We start from the raw sequence: 19,535 nt of genomic DNA on the forward strand, positions 1-19,535 counted from the left end.
CTCTGCCTAGTTTAGGGCAGCCCAGACCTCGGCCGGTCCATGTAGCAGATTACAAGCAAAAACCTTAATGAAAATCCAAAGTTATATTGTTTAGTCCTGCATTATAATACTTTAGTGGTATGCTTTTAATTCATCACACAAACAAGCCAGAACATTTTTTCCAACATTAATTTTTTACAAGAAACCCAAGACAAACTATATTTAATATTTTTTTTTCCATCTGTTCACCAAACAAGGTGACTGCTTAAAATGAGGATCACAATGAAATGGAAGCCATATCTCCATTTTCCAGACTAGTGAGTATAACTGAGGTGGTCAAGATGGCGCTCATCTGCACCAAAGCAGATTGCCCTCTGCCGACCTTCCCATTTGAACAAAATGGCAGCATACAAAGTTTATTTCTCCCCCTATAAGAGGAACTTTCTCTTCATAGATTTTTAATTTTAAAACCACATTTCCCTGAAACCATTTACCAATGACATGGCTGATCTTCTACATTTTTGGATGAAATAAAGCATTTCCCAAGTATCAGACGTATCTAGTGCAGTTCTACGCAAAACGCCTTAAGATCCTTTTAGTCATGGCATTAATACAACACCCAATAATAAGAACAGACAAGTGCAAGACTGTAGCGTGCCATGACGGCCAGTTTTACTCAAAGCAGTTTGATATATCGATTGCATTTTTCATAACGCAAGGTAAAACCTCAGTCTAGAAGACCAAGCAGAGTTCATCTATAAATAGTGTCCCCGCGAGGAATTTCATTTCCTAGAAACCAGCGGATGATACACATTTGTATTTTACAAAATTCTCTCTAACTTTACAAGCTGCCACATCAGGATCGTCATCCGCTAAAACATGCGGCTCAGAAGCGCTACGGCCTATTAACACCTTGTTTCCAATTACTGCGATGCTCGGCAGCTTTCAGAAGTTTTATGGCTCAAAGCCTAATCATGAACGACTCATTCAGGAACAAATAACCGATAATTACTTCTTAGTGGAGAAGATGGATAGTGAATGGATACAAGGAAGAGTCCAGAATGCACGCTGCATAAACATGCAAACAGTAAGTTAATATCATAGTGGTTAAAGGGAACATAAATCTCACATGCTGCAGACTTATAGCTTGATGAAATAATCGGAGCACAATTAACCAGAGACGACCGTGGCCTATATGTAATTAGATCATTGTTGGCATTTCCACCTTTTAATCCCGCTGTCTAAGTGATGCTCTGACAGTGCTCCTTTGATAATTTTCCAATGAGTAATCCTTCATCTTGGAGACATTTCTATAAAGCCTTTTTCTTCTTTATGGTATCTTCAGGTACACCAGATAACACTTCTATATCTGATGAGCAGCCACTGTGTTCTGCCTTGAGATACAAGTGTGTTCCATAGTATGCAACAATTTCATATAATTGTCATTTTATGCTTGATCATTTCCAGTTTACGGCTCACGACTATTTTCACTTTGAGTGCTGTCCATGGAAAAAAAAACAAAAAAAATGGACAGCACCTGGACCAGTGTTATTCAACAAGGAAGGGGAATCCAAAGCTATACAGATACAATATAGAAATTATTTTTTTTGGCTAAATTGCAATTCTGTAACATAGGAAACTGTAGATGTTCAGGTGCTGCTGTAAAAAAAAATACGGATTGCATACAGACTGCACACGGATGACATGTGAAAAGAAAAATCGTCCGCTTTTCTGAAGGAAAGCCGTAACTATTTTTAATATGCTTGTGTGAACCTACCTTAAAGGTCATGTTATGTTTGAGTGTCAGTAATCAGTTAGGATCAGAGAATGAATTTGAGTGGAGATTAAACATTCTGATTTCTTTAATTTGATCAAATTTTGATTGTATGGATATGGCCATACACATTACATGGCAAGTGCGCAACAGATAAATTACAGGGGAAACCAAGGATTAATGTTCCAGATTTTTTACTTTTCAAATTGCTGCAAAAGGAAACTGCAACACATTAATCCGCTCAATTCCTTGGAAAAAAAAACAAAAAAAACTTCCATATCCGGCAACTTAAAGCACCTATGAGCGATGGGGTCTTAATAGAAAATGTAACTGGAGGAAAGTCAAGTTGACGAAATTGGATTTCACAGACAAAACTGTTAAACATCCAACCAATGAAGATTTGCACACAAAAGACTTAAATTAAAAAAATTGACACTGACACAACAGTGAATTTTTGGACAAGCAACTATTTTTGACACTATACACAAAATACTGGCACAAATGCATAAATCATTTCACCCCACTAGTAAACATACAGCACAGTACTAGGCTTTAAAGGTCACAAGGCTTCTTCATTGAAGCTTAGAAGGTCACATACAGTGATATAGCCACAAAAATCTGACAGTCAAACCAAGGTGAAAGAACAGCCTACAAAAGTTGTAGACAACCCAATATATTGTAGAAGTCTTTAGCTACAAAACAAAAATCCAAAACAGGTCACAAGTTCTTAGAAAGAACTGGAGTTATTAAAGAGCCCAAAAAGTTATATTCAGCATGGAGAATCTTCGTTTCACAAAAGATTAAGTGAATTACGATTATTATAGTCTACAGAAGAGAAGAATTAACTTGTACAAGTACAAAAATGGCCCATACAAAAAGTACAGTCAAAAGCAAGATCATGTAAAATCACCTCAAGAAGACAGGGGTGCCCTCCCTCTGCCTGGAGAAAGGTTCAATCACCAGAGGAGAAAAGGATTCTTTACCATAAGACCCATTAATCTGTGGAATAGTCTACCTCATGGGCTGGCCACAGTTCATGGTTTCAAAAAGGGCTTATTTTCTCAAAAAAATCTATGTAAAATTAGTACGATTCTTGTTCTGAATGTTTGGTCCATTTGATCGACACTTGAGATCATGACAGAAACCTTTGCGCTTCTAGCTTCTGCAATATGGTTGAACGGTACTTTACCCTCATCTCCCATCCCTCAGTTGAACTTGACGGACAGGTCTTTCAACTATACTAACTAGGCAACTATGTACCAAATGTCAGTGACAAGTTACCTGATTTTGTTTTCTATTAAATTAGGAAAATGGCACTTCTGGGTTTGCCAGGTTCCTTTTAAGGTCTGTCTTTTCTTGGACTATTTTAGATTGTCATGCTGCTTTTTCTCTTTAGATGCCACCTCACCTGAGATTTTTTAATAAGCAAGCCTTAAAGAATCAAGTTTTAGAATTTGTGTACACATCAAGTCACATAAAACTGGCTATACACTTAATTTTCATAGTCCTTGTATGGCATGTGATTTTTAGACCAACTACAAGTCTCCTAACCCCACCTCAATAGTCTGATGAGCCAATTTGAGACAGCTAAGTTCAGGTCAGGAGATCACTTGTGTATGGAAATCACCAGCCATACAAAGACTATGACCAGCCGCTTGACCTGAGCCATGGACTTCATATATGTCTATAATTCAGTTAACTCTGGTCAGGAGACCTGACAATTGGCCACATCTTTGAATTCGAGCACAATCCATGTTTCACAGATTTAGGAAACCAGGCTAAATATGTAAAGCCAGTGTAGATCATTGATGCCCAACCAGAAGAGCTCTTATGACTGGATTGGCAAAAAGACACTTAAAAAGGTAACCTGTCGTGTCCAGAAGTGCCATGCACCTGCAGATATACAAGCAATCCGTAGGTAAATAGCATTTAAATCTTTTAGCTGACTGGAGCAACAGCTACAGGGAGAAAATTACGTTTCTCACTGCAACTGCTGACTTCCAGTCATCGAGGCATTGTAGGGGGTGGTTACAAACTGTACTCACTGGGTGGGGGCTGACGGAAAACCGTGCATTAGCAACTGCTTAACTTAAATGATGCTGTCAGATTGCTAGCAGCATTCAAATGGTTAACAGCAGCTATAACAACTCTGCTCTGGCAGAGAGATGCTAATATTTATACAGCTGGCTTTTACGGCATGTGGAGACAACTTAGTGCCTGAGCCTTCTTCACAATATGTGTCCCCAGGGCTAAGATACAAGCATGCCATTTTGCATTAAGAGGTTAAAGATTTTTTCCACTACTATGATATTTATAATCAAGCTTTAAGATGGGTCATCAATATTAAAATGGAAGCGTTTTACAACCAGCAACCCCACTAATCTGCTGTTAACAACTTGAATAGGAGCTAGTCTACATTACCTGGGAGTGGTCACTAAAGAGGGGGAAGGATCAGTGATGTACTGCTCTATAAACAGATTATATGCGGAACTGATAAAAGCTAAAATCGGTGGCTGTTCTAGGTGTTTTACCTCCAATCTGATATTGACAAACATAAGCGTAGATCAATAAAGTAGCGGAAGACTCCTCTGATAGAGAAACAGGTCCATAAACATTAGCAAAAATGCAAAGCTTACTGGTTACACAAAGAAAGGTGATCTTGGCTGTAAAAACACATTAATTTAATTGCCAATACGTAAATTATTTTTTGACCAAAGGCAAAAAAAATAATTAAGTAATCACAAAAAGGCATAGGGTAAAGCTGCTCAGGCAGCTACTTACAGGTAAATATCCCTGGTGGAGGGTGTTCCGTCGGGCAGTTTTCTTCATCACTGTTATCACCACAATCATTGAGCTGGTTACAAATCAGCGATCCAAGATATAAACATTTGCCACTGGTGCAGGTAAATTTGCACTCTGGAGAAGAAAAAAAAAAAACAAAAACACATTCATAAGCAAAAAAATTCTAAGCGACACCTTACATTTACCATATTTGTTATTAAACTACTTTGAGAATTTAAAGGGTTATTCTTAAAATATTAAGTTATCCTAAGGATTCTGAGAGCCCAGTAATTTTAAGAACACATCTTTGGAACTCGGGAACACTGATCTACCAAATCCTGTCTTGAATGGAGCGAATGCTCGACACACCCCTTACTGTTAATACTTATTTGCCAATTTGATCATACATTTCTAGTGGGAATAATAGAAGGGTGGCAAAATGTAGAGAACAGAAAATATTTTTTTTTTAATGGGGCGTATTTACTAAATAGACATGTTACCGTATATATTTTTAAAGGGTTATTCCCAAAATCAGTGTGTGGTCTTATGGTGTACATAGTCACTTATTTGTGCCAATATGACTAATTATTAAATCTGCCTTATTTTCTACATATAACCTCCCAAAAGATGTTCCTTCGGGCTCTATGCATCCTCTAGTTGCCTTTTAAAACCAGTTGTGTCATAGTTGCAAAGCTTCTGGTCAAAAACAGTGGAGTATCTCAGCTAGCTTCCAGCCAGCAAAGCTCTGTTCTACCTCCAGCTTAGAGTGTATTCTACCTTTAGAATACACTGCCTGGTCGTTTATTTTCTGCCATCTACATCAGTACCGCTTTTTTACATCATTGTTGATGGGTTTCTCACAGAGCTCAACTGTCCTGCACTTGTCCACATTGGAGTTTTTAAAAACTAGGCACAGCAGATCTGAAACAAGCTAAGCTTTGTTGCCTGCAGCTGATGTTAAACTGCAAACGTTGCCATGCTGATGCATATGGCAAAAGATTAATCTCTGCCATATGCATCAACATACTAGTATTTCAGTTTCACATGACTGAGCTGTCAACAGCAAGCAATAAAACAGATCTTCGCTTGTGTCTCAGCTCTTGAGAGGAGTGCAGTACTGTTGATAGCTACTAGATGACCGCTAACAATGATGTAAAACCACACAAGCAGCTGTGATATGGATTTAGATGGCAGAAGATTGTCATGCAGGGTACTGTACATGTATAGTATTAAACTTTGAATGCTTTGACAAAGTCCTGAGATTTTATGGTTTTCTTTTGACTGTTTATACCCTTAATCAATATAGTATAAAAAAAAAAAAAAAAAAAGTTAATTAAAATTAAATTTATTTATATGCCTTTACTTAATCATTTTCCAAATCTTTATTTTGCAAGGTTGTTTAGATTTTAGCAACAATGTTTGCATTTAATTCCTGTGCAGCTCTTGAAGTTAAGAATTGATTAAAAAAAGTAAACAGAATAAAAAAATTTTAAGAAAAGTATGGAATGGATGTAGCAGTGTTAAAGTGGCAAATATTGCAGCACAGTATACTGTCCCTGGTGTTGGTGTGTGAGCACGCATACAGTGAGTGTGCGCACATTGTTTTAGGAGTGCAGCTCCTTTAACCCCTTTACACCAGAGGGTGGTTTGCACGTTCATGACCAGTCCAATATTTACAATTCTGAACACTGTCACTTTATGAAGTAATAACACTGGAATGCTTTAACGGATCCCACTGTTTCGGAGACTGTTTTTTCGTGACACATTGTACTTCATGATAGTGGTAAAAATTTCTTCGATATGACTTGCGTTTTTGAAAAAATAAATAAATCAAAAATTTGGCAAAAATTTAGAAAATTTCACAATTTTCAAACTTTGAATTTTCATGCCCTTAAATCAGAGCTATGTCACACAAAATAGTTAACAACATTTCCCACATGTCTACTTTACATCAGCACAATTTTGGAGCCCAATTTTTTTTTTGTTAGGAAGCTATAAGGGTTGACCAGCGATTTCGTATTTTTCTAACAAAATTTACAAAACCATTTTTTTTTTTTCTTTAGGGACCTCATCACATTTGAAGTCACTTTGAGGGGCCTTTATGACAGAATATACCCAAAAGTGACACCATTCTAAAAACTGCACTCAAGGTGCTCAAAACCACATTCATTCAAGTTTATTAACCCTTCAGGTGCTTCACAGGAAGTTTTGGAATGTGGAAGAAAAAACAACAACTTTTTTTTCACAAAAATGTTACTTTAGACTTTCATTTTTTTATTTTTGCAAGGGTAAAAGGAAAAAAATGGACTCCAAAATTTGTTGTGCAAATTCTCCTGAGCACGCCAATGCCCCATATATATGGGGGAAAACCACTGTTTTAGGTGGTAGGGTTCAGAAGGGAAGAAGCGCCATTTGATCTTTTGAATGTAAAATTTGCTTGAATAATTAGCGGACAACATGTTGCGTTTGTGGAGCCCCTGATGGGCCTTAATAGTGGAAACCCCCCACAAGTGACCCCATTTTAGAAACTAGACCCCTCAAGGATTTTATAAAGGGGTATAGTGAACATTTTGAACTCAGAGGTATGACAAATTGATAACATTAGGTCATCATATTGAATAAGCTGTCATTAGTCTTGAGCGCAAGTGCTCGCTACTTGAGTTTGCATCGGGTACTCCGGTATGCACCATGTATAGCGGAAGCTTGAGTCCCCGCCCCGCATGTTTCACAGTTGTTAGGGACACCCCAAAAAAACATGCAGGGATAGCTCGTGCATGGCAGGCAATCCCCACAATGTTTTTTTTGGCCACGAAGCATGTGGAGTGGAGACTCAAGCATGTCACTCGAGCACCCGTAATACTCGGTGCATACCCAAGCATCCAATGAAAAAAGCACAACCGTAACCCTAGCGTTTATTTTTAACGCCTTTCCTCGTGCGGTATAAGTAATTAGACAACTATTCTTGCGATTACAGCGAGGCCAGATTCATATCAGGTTTTTATGATTGACAGCTGTCATACACTAAAAGACTTTTTTGCAAAAAATAGTTTTTGCATCGTCATATTTTGAGCTATAATTTTCCCATATTTCAGCTGATAGTCATGTGACAGCTTGTTTGTGGGACGAGTTGACGTTGTTATTGGTGCCATTTTCAGGCATGTGAAATTTTTTGATCGCTTTCTATTCTGATTTTTGAGAGGCAGAATAAACAAAAACCAACAATTCAGGAATTGCTTGTTTTTTTTTTATGCCGCTCTGCATGTGGTAAAATTGATAAGGCGGCTTTATTCTTCGGGTCAGTATGTTTACAGCGGTACCACATTTATATAGTTTTTTGTATTTTGGCACTTTTACACAATAAAAGCTATTTTATAGAAAAAATATTTTTGCATAGCTTTATTCTGAGAGCTATAACTTATTTTTCAGCTGATGTAGCCGTATGGCGGCTTGTTTTTTGCGGCACAAGATGACGTATTTAGCGGTACAATTTTTATTTACATTAGTCTTTTTGATCACGTTTTATTCCATTTTTTGCTTCGCGGTATGATAAAGCATCATTTTTTGCTTTGTTTATTTTTTTTTAACGTGTTCACTAAAGGGGTTAACTAGTGGGACAGTTTTATAGGTCAGGTCGTTCCAGTCACGGCAATATCAAATGTGTGAACTTGTTTTATTTTAACCAGCAGGTGATGTATATTCTATTCTACCAGCCCATTTAAACTGTAGGTGTTTCAGCCCAGAAGTGACATGTTCTGTCCAGAGTTATAGGCTTGTAGCCCAAGAGAGGCATGTAGGCAGAGTAGTACCCATCAGATGGGAGGTCACCTTGCAATGGTTGATGGGCACACATGAATTGGCCAATTTATGTGCTAAGAACCTCCGTTTTTTGTAAGTATAGTTCATTGAGTAATAACAGTATAAAATCAAACGTTTTTATTGTCTATGTATTTTGGCCATAATGGAGTGCTGCTGCGCTATATATAAAATTGTACATTCACACTGAAGGCATCAAAACTATGAATTAACATGTGGAATTATATACTTAAAAAAAGTGTGAAACAACTGAAAATATATGTCATTCTAGGTTCTTCAAAGTAGCCACCTTTTGCTTTGATGACTGCTATGCACACTCTTGGCATTCTCTTGATGAGCTTCAAGAGGTAGTCACCGGTAATGGTCTTCCAACAATCTTGAAGGAGTTCCCAGAGATGCTTAGCACTTGTTGGCCCTTTTGCCTTCACTCTGCGGTCCAGCTCACCCCAAACCATCTCGATTGGGTTCAGGTCTGGTGACTGTGGAGGCCAGGTCATCTGGCGTAGCACCCCATCACTCCCCTTCTTGGTCAAATAGCCCTTACACACCCTGGAGGTGTGTTTGGGGTCATTGTCCTGTTGAAAAATAAATGATGGTCCAACTAAACGCAAACCGGATGGAATAGCATGCCGCTGCAAGATGCTGTGGTAGCCATGCTGGTTCAGTATGCCTTCAATTTTGAATAAATCCCCAACAGTGTCACCAGCAAAGCACCCCCACACCATCACACCTCCTCCTCCATGCTTCACGGTGGGAACCAGGCATGTAGAGTCCATCCGTTCACCTTTTCTGCGTCGCACAAAGACACAGTGGTTGGAACCAATGATCTCAAATTTGGACTCCTCAGACAAAAGCACAGATTTCCACTGGTCTAATGTCCATTCCTTGTGTTCTTTAGCCCAAACAAGTCTCTTCTGCTTGTTGCCTGTCCTTAGCAGTGGTTTCCTAGCAGCTAAACTTATCCTCAGAAGCAGAGGTGACTCTTGGTCTTCCTTTCCTGGGGCAGTCCTCATGTGAGCCAGTTTCTTTGTAGCGCTTGATGGTTTTTGCAATTGCACTTGGGGACACTTTCAAAGTTTGCCCAATTTTTCAGACTGACTGACCTTCATTTCTTAAAGTAATGATGACCACTCGTTTTTCTTTACTTAGAATTTGTATTATGGCAAGAAAAAAGCAGCCAACAGTCTATTCAGTAGGATTATCAGCTGTGTATCCACCAGACTTCTGCACAACACAACTGATGGTCCCAACCCCATTTATAAGACAAGAAATCCCACTTATTAAACCTGACAGGGCACACCTGTGAAGTGAAAACCATTTCCGATGACTACCTCTTGAAGCTCATCAAGAGAATGCCAAGAGTGTGCAAAGCAGTCAAAGCAAAAGGTGGCTACTTTGAAGAACCTAGAATATAAGACATATTTTCAGTTCTTTCACACTTTTTTGTTAAGTATATAATTCCACATGTGTTAATTCATAGTTTTGATGCCTTCAATGTGAATGTACAATTTTCAGTCATGAAAATATAGAAAAATCTTTAAATGAGGTGTGTCCAAACTTTTGGTCTGAATATATATATATATTATATATATATAAATATAATATAATATATATATATATATAAATATAATATAATATATATATATATAAATATAATATAATATATATATATATAAATATAATATAATATATATATATATATATAAATATAATATAATATATATATATATAAATATAATATAATATATATATATAAATATAATATAATATAATATAATATATATAAATATAATATAATATATATAATATAATATAATATATATAATATAATATAATATATATAATATAATATAATATATATAATATAATATAATAAATATAATATATATAAATATATATATATAATTTTTTTTACTTTTACACTTTGTCCCACTATGGGACTTTAATTTTTTTCACCCAGATCGCCTGTATAGCATAGAAATGCTGCAGTAGCATTTCTATGCTATGCAGGTTGTAGCCCTGTGCACACAAGTTAGGTAGACCGCACACTGAACACGGTCTACCTAACTTCCTACTGTCTGGTGACCCGAATGTCATCATCACAAGCACCGGGAGCCCGCACAGACAGTAGGACGCCGATGAAGAGTTAAGTATCTGTGCTTACCTCCCCTTGCCACCGGAATGCTGCGATCGACTTAGATTGCAGCATTTCAGGGGTTAATGCGCAGGGAGCAGCGCGGGACCACTCTTGGCACATTGTCACAGCTGACACCCGGCGGCGATCGGCCCGCACCGCTTGAATGCGCGATCGCATTCTGCGTATTAGTACGTCCATGGCCCAATAGGACCAGGGCACAAGGACGTACTATTACTGACCATGTCAGAAAAGGGTTGTTGGATTTAGTGTGAGAAAGTTGGGGACGCGGTAAGCAGCACTAATTTTTCAGAGCCTTTGAGCCATCAGTAAAGTGGAAACCTTTATTTTTCTGATGGCAGACTTGAGTGGGGACAAGTTTTTTTTCCCCTGGATGAGTTGAAGTTTTTAATGGTAGAGTTTTGGGTTTATTAGCTTTTTGATTAGCCTTCAAAGCAATTTCACATTTGGCCAGTGCTCTACTCTGAGCATTTAACTTCGGGGTTGCAATCTCCCAAAAAACACTCAGACAGGGACACGCAGTATGAGGCAGATGGAAACATGGGTCACTACCAAAACAGATGCCAGATGGAGTCCAATATTTTAAGCATGCACAAAAGTGTGGTTAGTAATACTCTTGTGCACTGAAAACGCGCAAAAAGATAAACTCCTGACAAAATCAGAACAAAAGCCAAATGGGATTATAAAACGCCTGTCTGCTTACAGTTCATTTTTCAATCGGGAGTTCATCTGAATCACATTTTTGGGAGTATTTAGATGAAAACCCTGACACAAGTACTCCATGTAGATATTTGCTATTTAAGAGGATACAAGGGATAATGTTTCTCCTTGCAAAGAGTGACATGTCAAGGTGAGGAGGGGTAGTACCACAAAACACTGTCTGCAAATAGAAATTTTGGTTATGGCTTTAATTTTAAGTAATGTGACAAGGCTTGTTAGAGAGTCGATACTGAATTTTAGGATTGCTACTTTCCATCGGTGGCGCTAGAGTTCTAGTCCTCTTCCTCTCTGAAGAAGCAATTTCCATTTATGAGGAATAATTTGCAGCAGTTCAAGAACAAACATTTATTTTTTATATCCCTTTCACCGTGCAGTACAAGTGATGATTGCTTTATTCTTTGGGTCCATACAATTACAGTGATACCAGTTGTATGTAGTATTCTAGAAAAACAGTCAGGGGCTATAGGGAGAGTAAAACCATTAACCGCTCACTTGTAGTCCAGATGAAAAAATAATTTAAAACTTCAAATTTATTGTGAATTAAACACTATAAACTCCATTGCAAATAAACTAATCCACATGAGGATGACTGACCTACACATTTCACAATCTAGCCTGGTACTGGCTGATTTCGTCACTTTCCTTTATATAAGCTATAGCTAATATCAAATTGATGGAACCGCCAATCAGATAAATATGCAATTAAATTAAAACACAATAAAAGACAAGTGGGGCAAAAAAAGAGCTACATCAATACTATAGAATTAAAATTGCATCAACTATGATATTAGTATACAAGATATTTTTTTACTTGCAGCAAGAACAAAGCCCAGCTATTCAGGAAATGTGTTTATGCCATTCACCATGCAGTATAATTAATAAGTCAGGCTTCTTTACAGGATTGAATGATTAATGGCATTACCAGATTTATATGGCATTTCTTTTGCACACTAAACTAGATTTAAAAAAAATAATTTGCTTTAGCAACACCATATACTGAGCGATTTAACTTCATTTTCTACTAACAGACCTGTATAAAGACTTTTTACCAGGACGAGTATAAAGCAAACACCTACTGCATTTTCACTTATTAGAGGGCGCCATTTACTTTTTGTCCAATGCTGTGAAAAGGTAGTGTACTGGAGGTCAATGAGAGTTTAAACAACTTGCTCTCATTTAATGTGAAGCTTATGCAATCTGCTAAAAACTTCTAGGCTAAGTTCACATGTCCAATAATCAGCCGTTAGAATGGATAAAGTAGTAATCAGCTCGTACACAAAAAAAAAAAAAAAAGTTTTGCAGACAAATTTTTGTCAGGGTAAGAAAACTAACCAAAGCTGATTGCAGCTGGATACAGTTTGTTTTTTTGTTGTTTTTTTCAACATTGAAGTCTATGGAAAACGGATCAGTTTCTTCTATTTGAAACAGATTAAGTAAAAAAAAAAAGATCCTTTTCAATGAAAAAAAAAAAAAAAAAAGGATGGTTATTTAACGGCTTTATTTACCATAGACTACGGTTTTAAAAAAAAAAAAACTAGTTGCAATTTTTTTAAGGTTATATTCACAAGTCCAGCAGCAATCCGATGGGAAAAAAGTTGAGCACACATTAGTCTGTTTTTAAATTAATGATCTCTGCTGTATGTTTTTTTTTTTTTTTTTTTTTAACATCAATGTCTATGGAAAATGGATTAGTTAGTTAATTAGCCAGTTTTTTTTTTCATTTGTAATGGATCAGTTTTTGGCTTACCGAATCCAGGAAAATGTAGAGATCAGCGGTGGATCACCAAATCCTACAGGTTGGAAGTTAGCGTAACGAGACTATACCTCTACTTTGTTTTATTAAATTTTATAGTGGTAAAAAATAAGCTAGAGCTAGTTCATCTACTGTATAAAAAGTGCAGTAGCATCAGTTGGGACATCTCCATGTAAATATAGATTTGTGGATGTAGCAAAAAAAAAAAAAATGTCATTTTTAAAACCCCTGTTCTACTGAATTAAACATTCAACCATTTGAGGATTTTCCATGCACTACAAATCACGCAGCTTTTAATACGCTAACAGTTTCAGAACATTCCCTAGAATCACAGAAGTGGCAACTACATTCACCAGCAACCTCATTTAACAAGTTTAATAATGTCAGGATGATGAAAGAAACTCTATATAGAGTTGTACATTGGCTTCAGCTGACTGGAGAGAAGGTTTTGCTGCATGCTGCTGGCAGTGATCACTTTCACCTGCTTTCATCTGTAGTAGAATATTAAAACCATGTACCTACTTGTATGTTAAAAACTAAAAAATGCTCCTTGCTCATATTTACGTTTTCAAAATTTTTATCTGGTATCGACCACCAAAAAGTATGACCCAAAAGTAGAACTCTACCACGATTCAGATCAAATATTAAAAATAAGGTGCTCTTAACCCCTTCACCTCTGGGCACTTTTCAGTTAGTTTTTCCTCCCCTTCTTTCAAGAGCCATGACTTTACTTTTCTGTCAATATATCCATATGTAAGCTTGTTTTTTTTTTTGCGTGATAAGTTGTAATTTTGAATGACATCATACATTTTATCATGTGATGCACTGGAAATGGGGGTGGGGGGAATTAAGTGTCGAAATTGCAAAAAAAAAAGTGCAATATCACAATTTAGAGAGATTTAAGTGTCGGGGGGGGGGGGGGGTTATTTACCATGTGCACCACGGTAAAAGTGACCTGGCAATATGATTCTACAGGTCAGTACGATTAGGCAGAAACGAACAGTTTTTTGTTTATTTACAGGGGTAAAAAAAAATTGAGACATTCGTAATGGATCTCGGAAATTGGTGACAGAAAAAAAAAAAAACCTTAGACGCTTTCAAATTTCAGGATATGGGGCTATTTAACAACTTTTTTTGTGCCCTGACTTTTCTACAGATAACACTTTGGTGTATATACGATGTTATAGTCACATTTTATTGCAACATTGCAGACAAAAAAAAAAGCTTAAATTTAATCCAATCAGAAATTCAATTATCTTTTTATAGTTTGGACCTTTAAGAATACAGTGGCACCAAATGTGTGCTTTATTTATAACTGGATAAAGGGGGGGGGGGGGGAATCTGAACTTGTTTATTTTCTCATTTAATCGTTCCCACTTTTTTACTGTATTTACCAATCCCTTTAGGGATCTTGATGCTACAATCTGCTAGCTTGTGCTATACATAGCAGTGCATTAGCACTGCTGTGCATAGCTAAACTCAATCTCCTATGAACGCCTGCTTTCACAGGAGGATAGTCATGACAAGCACTGAGATCTTACACACTGAGGTCTTCTGCAACCCATTGGCACCCCACGATCACATCACAGGCACGCCAACTGACACGTGGACTGATGCGCCCTCCTGCTGGCAGGTGTTAAATGCTTCTGTCAGATTGATAGTGGGAGTTAACAGGTTACAAGTTGCAGGCGGAGCTCCACTCAACCTGCGGCTGTTAAGGCACATGACAGCCGATTAAATCAACCATCATCTGCCTGGAAAGATGCGGGCATGGCGTGAGCCCACATCAAAAGGCAGAGACTACATATGACATACATCTACGTGCTATGTTGAAGGGGTTAATGTCACTTACAAGCTTCATAAAAAAACCTTATCACAGGCAATGTTATATTACATGCCAAGAGCAACTACACCAAACACATGAAATCTCCCAGTGGGCGAATTTAACAGCGCAAGACGCACAAGCTACACTGACTATGAAATGGAATGTATTACTATCAAACAGCTCATGGACCGTGGCGCTATCCTACAGGGATATAACAAATAGTCAAAAGGAAGGCAGACACAAACCAGGGAGGATTACCTCACCTCTTCCAAACCAAACACCAGAAAACAAGATTACCTTTTCCACAAGATACTGAACAAGCTGTGTGTTTAATGGAGAGGCCCCGTCTATGCTGATGCTATAAGTAGATGATACATTGAAACAATTACTGGACACCGGTTGCAGTATTATGGTTCATGGAGCCACAACTATTGACAGCCTAGCGTCCGCCTGCCACTGCAAAAAAATCTAATAACTGGCTATTAAAATAGTTTTCAAATGCAGCTTATATTTTTACATTCATTACACAAGCTGTGGCTTCTATACACTCAAGAAACCTTTCGTATAAACTTGACTGTAGAACCACTTATGCAGTCTGTTGTCTCCTGGACACCACGGTCTACAATATGTAGGTTGTACCACAAGCACCTTGCACACAGTTACATAAAAAAGAAACATGTGGGACAATTCCAAAGAAATCCACTTTTAAACCCTCTAGCGTTTCTAAACATTTTTTCAGATTTACAATCTTGGAGATACCACTCAATTAAAAAGTAAAAAGTTTCCACAATAGAAAAGATGCACAAACCACTCAGACGTGTTGACTGGCAATGGTTACTTTTCAATAGAGAAGCACTCTGGATATTTAAATTAGATACGTGTCATAATGGACTCAATATGAAAACTCCCGTACATATATTGAGCAGGGATGAGCGAAACCAAACTGTAAAGTTCACCTGGTGTCCTGTACCCAACTCTGAACATGGACTTTTCCGGACGTCAGTTCTGTTTAGGTTTGGTGCAGAAAAAAAAAAAAAAATTGAACAGCTGCAGCACAGCCAAACAAGTTTTTAGGCTGTAGGCACTTTCGGAGCCATCACAGTCATGCCAAGTATTGGCTTGCGCACAACCTGATCCGGCACATGTAAATGCCGGATCACAGATGTCACCGCCATTCTGCTGATTAGAGTAGGGACAGGACACAACTCGAGTAAGGGACAGTGTTTGGTTCTGTGCGTGTACTCTGCCAAAGAGCCTCAACTGCGCACTTTGGAGGTGGGGGAAAAAAAAAAAAAAAAAGAGCATCAAATCGGGGATGTGGTGGTGCAGATGCTGCAGGTAGAGGACGTGGTCGTTCTGTGGCTTTTAAGTGCCCAAATGAAACACCTTCCTCTGGTGCACGCAGGCGACAGGACGTTCTGCATTAATTCGTAGGGCAGAGTACCGTTGCGCAAATGGTGAGGTGAGAACACGTCAAGGTGGTTTTCGATTGGATGGCTTGATGTGCCTTTAGTTACTTTGCAATATCTTACTGGTCACCAGCTGAAAGTGCACAGCTGGCACCTGCGGACCATGGGCATCTGGCTTCCACCTCACCCCCTTGCAATTCACCCAACCAGTCTGAGTCTCAAGTCATGCAGAAGTCACTTCTGTTTTTTGATGAGGCCACTATCTGGTGTTCCAAGGTTCATCTACCTGGCCTTGCCCCCCAAGTGAAAGATTGAGTGCACTGATGCCCAACCACTTGCTAAGTTGGAGGATGAGTACATGATAGGGTTAGTGCACATGGTCAGCAGACAACCGCAGCACATCTCTGATGAAATGCAGGTGCCAACAACTGCTTATTTCTGTAGTGTGCAGACAAGCAAGGGGGATAGGAGTGACTGGGTGGAAAATGATGCAGAGGGCGATTAGGTCCTCAACCCCACATGGAGTGAAGGCCATTGGAGTGACGTGGGCAGTTAGGAGGAAGAGTAGGTTGTCACGCTGCCCCAACTATACAGCAAAAGAGGGAGCAGGGTGCAAAAGCACAGCGGCCGGCCCATAGCCAGTAAGTCATCTGCTATTGCACACCACGCCAACAAAATGAGCACACCAAAACCAGCTTTAAGGAGCTCCCTGGCATGGCATTTCTTCAGCCAATGTGCCAACAAGAGACATGTGGTTTGCACGTTGTGCAGTCAGAGCCTCAATCGAGGCATAAATGTTCTGAACCTGAGCACCAACTGCATGACGAGGCATCTGAATTTAAAGCACGAGTTGCAGTGTAGTACACCTGAATAAAACAGGAAAGATCTGAGGCTTCTCCTGCTGCGGTCTCAGTCTCTTCCTCCGGCTCCCAATCTCCCAAATCAACAGAGCCACCTGGCTCACAGAAAAGAGGATGTGACAGCACCAGCTGTGTCACCAAGAATCTCCATATAGTCCCATGGAAGCGTTCAGCTGTCCATCCCCAAACACTGTAGAGAGAAAGTACCCCCTTACTCGCCCACGAGCCATGGTCCCGCATGACAATATTTAAAAATTCTTGGCATTTGAAATACTGCCATTATGGCTGGTGGAGACAGACCGTTTTAAAAACTGATGGTGGTGGCTGTCTTACAGAACATGCTTCCCAGTTACCACTACTTTTCTAAGCAAGCAATCCTTGCCCAAAAATGCTGTGGACAAAATCAGGTGTGCACTGTGCAACGCCAGCAGTGGCAAGGTCCACATAACCACAGATACATGGACCAGTAAGCAATTGTTTCATCAATTCTACATGTTATTTTCCATGGCTATTTTTACATTTAAAATTCACCACCATTCACATTCCATATTCTGCATTTCTGCAATTTACATCTTGCATTTTTTTCCGTCTTTTAATAACCTCACACGTACAGTGGTGTGAGTGTTTACCCCAATTTCTAATTTATTATTCTTTTGTATGTTTGTCACACTTAAAAATTGTACAGTTCAAAAGATTTAATTAGACAAAGATAAACACAAGTAAACACAAAATGCAGTTTTTAAACAAAGGTCTTTATTAAGGGAAATAGAAACCCAAAATACAGGGCCCTGTAAGAAAAAAAGTGATTCCCCCCTTAAAACAAATTAACTGTGGTTTATCACATCTTTGGGAAGCAACATTCAATTTCAACTCCATCAAGAAATCACTTAAATAGAACCTGCCTGACAAAGTGAAGTAAACCAAAAAATCTTCAAAAGCTAGACATCATGCTGCCATCCAAAGAAATTCAGGAACAAATGAGAAACAAAGTAACAGATCTATCAGTCGGGAAAAGGTTATAAAGCCATTCCTAAAGCTATGGGACTCCAGCAAACCACAGTGAGATTCATTAACCCCAAATGGCAAAAACATGGAACAGTGGTGAACCTTCCCAGAAGTGGCCAGCCAACCAAATTACCACAAGAGAGATGTGACCACTCATCCAAGAGGTCACAAAATACCCCAGCAAGTCCACCTCTGAATGGCTTAAGAAAAACAAAAATTAGGACCTTCGAGTAGCCTAGTCAAAGTCCTGACCTTAATCTGATTGAGATGCTGTGGCAGGACTTTAAAAAAGCCATCCAAATGTAGCAGAATTACAATAATTTTGCAAAGAGTGGCCTAAATTCCTCTAGAGCAGGGGTCTCAAACACGCGGCCCGCGGGCCGCATGCGGCCCCTGAGGCTGCTTTATGCGGCCCGCAGGCACAGACCCCTTGACGATCCCGACCTGGTCCAGGAGGAGCCGCCGACAGCAGCGCTGAATTGCCACACAGAGACTGTTTCCCAGCACTGCATTTCCAATGCCAGCCGCTGGCCAATCAGAGGCCAGCAGCTGATATCTGCGTGTCGGCGCAGCGAGTATGACGTCATTGCCATATGCAGATGTCAGCTGCTGGCCTCTGATTGGCCGGCGGCTGGCATTGGAAATGCAGTGCTGGGAGACAGTCTCTGTGCGGCAATGCAGCGCTGCTGTCGGCGGCTCCTCCTGGACCAGGTCGGGATAGTCAAGGGGTCGGACTCTGTGGTGCCTGCGGGCCACATCTGCAGGAAGGCCGCCGAGGGAACGGAGGACAGGTGAGAATAATATTTTTTTTTTTCTATTTTATGTGTGTGAAGAACAGCACAGGGGGCACAGAGCCACAGGATGGGGACCTGGATGGGGCACATAGCCACAGGATGGGGACCTGGATGGGGCACATAGCCACAGGATGGGGACCTGGATGGGGCACATAGCCACAGGATGGGGACCTGGATGGGGCACATAGCCACAGGATGGGGACCTGGATGGGGCACATAGCCACAGGATGGGGACCTGGATGGGGCACATAGCCACAGGATGGGGACCTGGATGGGGCACATAGCCACAGGATGGGGACCTGGATGGGGCACATAGCCACAGGATGGGGACCTGGATGGGGCACATAGCCACAGGATGGGGACCTGGATGGGGCACATAGCCACAAGAGGGGACCTGGATGGGGCACATAGCCACAAGAGGGGACCTGGATGGGGCACATAGCCACAAGAGGGGACCTGGATGGGGCACATAGCCACAGGATGGGGACCTTGATGGGGCACAGAGCCTCAAGATGGGGACCTGGATGGGGCACAGAGCCTCAAGATGGGGACCTGGATGGGGCACATAGCCACAAGATGGGGACCTGGATGGGGCACATAGCCACAAGATGGGGACCTGGATGGGGCACATAGCCACAAGATGGGGACCTGGATGGGGCACATAGCC

General features: G+C 39.8%; 1 protein-coding gene across 3 annotated transcripts in view; it reads right to left on the reverse strand.

The window, feature by feature from the left end:
• LDLRAD4 (low density lipoprotein receptor class A domain containing 4) overlaps positions 1-19,535 on the reverse strand; it is a 308,015-nt gene that overhangs the window by 148,526 nt on the left and 139,954 nt on the right. For all 3 annotated transcript variants that reach the window (XM_073678983.1, XM_073678979.1, XM_073678984.1), the window contains one exon: positions 4,535-4,669. In XM_073678983.1, coding sequence (XP_073535084.1) covers positions 4,535-4,603 — 69 coding nt within the window. In that variant the 5' untranslated portion in view covers positions 4,604-4,669. The remainder of the gene's footprint in view (positions 1-4,534; positions 4,670-19,535) is intronic.

The sequence above is a fragment of the Phyllobates terribilis genome, unplaced genomic scaffold (genome assembly GCF_046119375.1).
Source record: "Phyllobates terribilis strain yellow unplaced genomic scaffold, ASM4611937v1 Scaffold_4__5_contigs__length_816908805, whole genome shotgun sequence".
NCBI lineage: Eukaryota > Metazoa > Chordata > Amphibia > Anura > Dendrobatidae > Phyllobates > Phyllobates terribilis.